General features: G+C 49.0%; 1 protein-coding gene across 1 annotated transcript in view; it reads right to left on the bottom strand.

Moving 5' to 3' along the window:
* Window positions 1-865: 865 nt before the first annotated feature.
* fzd1 (frizzled class receptor 1) overlaps window positions 866-3699 on the bottom strand; it is a 4598-nt gene continuing 1764 nt past the window's right edge. Inside the window, exon 1 of the mRNA XM_086219243.1 lies at window positions 866-3699. This exon is cut by the window's right edge and continues 1764 nt beyond it. Within this exon, the coding sequence (XP_086075369.1) occupies window positions 3598-3699 (102 nt within the window). The 3' untranslated portion in view covers window positions 866-3597.

Raw genomic sequence — 3699 nt, 5'->3', positions numbered from 1 at the left:
TCACTAATCTGACCCTTCAAGATTTAATCTGAATAATTGTTGCTGGGGAGAAAAAAGAAGTGGCCAAAACCACAAAAGATCAGCGTGATATGGGTGTGTAATTACAGCAATATTGAACTCCTGTCGTGTTTTTTAGAGATCTCATTTCTGACGTAGACAGAAGCGTCCTGGCTGAGCAGCTGCACCTCAGTCGGGGCTCCACAGGTCACCAACTCAATTCAGGGTTTGAGAAGTTGGAAAACTCCCCGACCGTTCGACCTCATCGACTCCGACCGTCGAGTTTCAAACGTTCACTTCTTCATTTAAAAATATTCACACATGAATCCGTCAGTGAAAGAGTTAATAGTGAGGTGACACTAACTGCTGTCACCACGTCAGCAACGGGGAGACCACCTGTTCAAGACCACCTCCACCAAGACCAGGTCCTGAGTAAGACTATGAGTAAGACCAAGGTAGGTCAAGACTGAAGCAAGACCAGAGGCCCTGCTGCAGTATCTGCACTGCAGTATCTACACTGCAGTATCTACACAGTATAGATACTGCAGTGTAGTACAGGCAATATCGCCACAGGTGTGGTCTTGATATATAATCTTGAGCCTGTTAGGTCCAAGACCAAGTAGAAATGCAGTCTAGTCTGAGGGAACAGTGAGACCTTTGAAGACTTTTCTCTTTCCCCTCTGTTTCAAACTGATACTGGACCAGTGCCGGTGTCGGTGCTGGTCCAGTAAAGAACAGGAGTGACTGACAGCAGCTCTCGGGGTGCGTGAGAGCTGCAGGTGTGGATGTTTCCCCGATGGCTCAGAAACAGATGAATGAAGGAAAAAGACACATAATAAAAGCGTGACAGTTGCAATAGTGAGATTGTTTTATTCTCATGGAGCAGTCAGCGTATGTAGAAGATATTTTCTATAAATATAAAGGTTCTCTTCATAGCAAATGCAAAAGAAAGGACTTCAAAGCCAGGACTATTGTAGAGCCGTCAACACAATCAAAGGATTATTATGAACCGGAAGCACCATTTGACGTGAGCACAAATCTCTGTGTGTGTGTGAGTGAGTGTGTGTGAGTGTGTGTGTTTGCACTGACAGCAGCCGCTCTGCATTTCAACACAAGGCTTCCTTTCTGCTGCAGCGGAAGACGGCTACGCTCATCAGCATCGAATTACCCTGCACACCCACTGGAGTCCTCCACCAGGTCAGAACACGCACACGCACACGCACACGCACACGCACACGCGGAAAAGATTCCTCCAAACAAACGCGGCGCTGCAGGACAGCTCCCTCTGTGACCAGCCTGCCTTCGTATCTTCGTGTCAGCGTCGCAGCTCTTTGTTGTTCCAGTGAAGCCCAGAAACAATTATGGTCGAGTTCAAATATTTGTACACTCCCTTGCTAATTTGTTTGAGAATAATAAAGTACTACGAGAAAATATCCCTTCATGAAGGGAGGATGGATTCCTAGATATGTCCACACCAGCATGGAAACATGAAAGGAGCAGATTTCAGCCCCGGTGACGACTCAGCGGCCGTCTTGAGTTCTCAGTTCTGGTTTGAGGGAGGCTCATCTAATCAACAGGCCGGTGAGTGAGCGCTCCAAGTATCGCGATGGAGCCGCAAGGTGGAAGCAGACGTGTGGTTCTGATGGGTCTCATGTTGCGGTGCTGTTTCCTGGTGGCGCCTGAAGAATCTGGATCTCTGAGCTGAACGAGAACCAACCTCTGAGTCCGCCACGTTCCTCCGACTGCACCCGAGATGCATGTGAGTTCCCCTCTGGTCCAATCGGAGGTTTTTCTGGCGCTAAAGACGTTTGGTTGTCAATGTCGTCTCGTTCTGGGCAGCTTGAGGAGCCGCCATTATTCTAATACGACCTCACACATTTCATCCTTCTTCCTCTCCAGAAGACGCCACAAGTTACGTGACTCAGCAGCGGCGAGGTGGAGCAGCGGCACGGCTTCTCTTTTCACTGAGTGTCAAACACATCTTGTTCATTTGGCAAACAGAACAACGACCTCATTAACGGCTGATACGCGGCCCGTCTCAGGCATCGTGAGCAGGTGGACGGTCACCTGTCCCATCAGCCTCCAGCTCTCAGAGGTGGCGGAGGGTGATGGTGCCAGGCTGGAGTGAACCGCTCCAGTTCAACACCGCCACAAACCACAACCTCTGATGGAGCGACACTTCACACCAGCAGGTGGGTTTTTAGGGTTCACCCCAGGGGAGGATCAGCTGACGAGGATTCTCACACGGAACCCAACAGGAAGTCCGCCATGGTGACGTGACGCTCTGATCATCAATTTGCTAGTCAGGGCTAAAGCACAGAGAAGCACGCCAGCCGCCCAGGACTTCCTCCCACTGGGACCAGCGCCAAGATGAGTGTTTAACATGTAGATGATTTGATGGCGTTGCTGTACTCATCGTTGCACTGTGGCAGGTGTTAGCGCGCCATTCATGTGCCGCATGTTCGATTCCCACAGGATTTTAGGTCAACTGTCACCAGAACTCGGATCCAGCGCCACGCTGCTCCGCCTCTCGTGCCACCAGCCTTTGTGCCTCTCTGCTCATCAGATTCTCCCCAACAAATCAACCGATTATAAGAAAACAAAAACAGAAATATGGCGCCTCTTTTAGCGAGAACCGACAGGACATCAGGAACAACGGCCTTTTTGAAATGGCAACGATCGTTCTGTTCGCTGATGTTCGATGTTTGGAGGGAAGGTCAGGGATTCTGTTTGTTCTCTTGTATTAACAGGAAATTGAACCAAGTGATGAAGATGATGAGCATCAACAACTGGACAACGTGAGAAGTTTAGATCTCACTTCAAACCCACGACCACTTTGACAGGTCTGTTCTGCAACAAGTCAACGCAGAGTGAGAGTGAGTGAGCTGATAGCAGACACAGCAAAGACCTGCTGCTGAGCTGGTGAAGCCACGTCTGCCTGGGAAGTGAAGACCAGCTTTTACCAACGTTGACATTTTCAAGACTTAATTAATGATTGGCAGATTCATCATCGATAACCACGAGTCACATTCTTCAGAAGTTTCGATGTCTGTGTGAGGACTGAATCCTAAATATTGCATAATTTTCCTACTCACACGGCCAGAGGTGAAACATCCACGTGGCTCAGGAATGTTTCTGGTGCCGGGCGACCCGGATCCCCCCCCCCCCCCCATCACCACCAGAACAACAACCGAACCTCTAACACACAACTATGACTGCAGCGTAATCAGAAGCCACGAGGAAGCACTTGGGTTTCATGAGACTCTGCTTAGAATAGAGCTGATCAAAGACACACACACACACACACACACACACACACACAAAAATCCTCCCGTGTCCACGTTAAGTCAGGTCATGGGACCCCGGCCTCATAATGACGGTCAGCTGGCTCTTTGTGATGATCAGGTTTGACTCCATGATGTCCAAAGTCTTTGTTTTGTTCAAAGAAAGAAATTTAAAAATCTTTAAATACAAATATATACTTACAAAAATCTCCCAAATGTCTATGTACATTAAAAAAGTGTTCTTTAAGTCCGAGGAAAATAAGAAGGTGTATCATTGTGTGTGTGGGGTCTGTCGGGGGCCGGGGCCGGGACCCCGTCACACGGTGGTCTCGCCCTGTTTGCTGCTGGCCAGTCTCGTGTAAAACCTCCTCCAGGAGTTGAGGGTCTTTCCAGACCAGATCCAGAAGCCCGACGTGAT

The sequence above is a fragment of the Aulostomus chinensis genome, chromosome 11 (genome assembly GCF_037954235.1).
Source record: "Aulostomus chinensis isolate RoL2024-O1b breed Wild chromosome 11, RoL_Achi_v1.0, whole genome shotgun sequence".
In the NCBI taxonomy this organism is placed as follows: Eukaryota; Metazoa; Chordata; class Actinopteri; order Syngnathiformes; family Aulostomidae; genus Aulostomus; species Aulostomus chinensis.
Note: the sequence above shows the minus strand (reverse complement) of the source record. Positions and strands in the feature narration are given on the sequence as shown.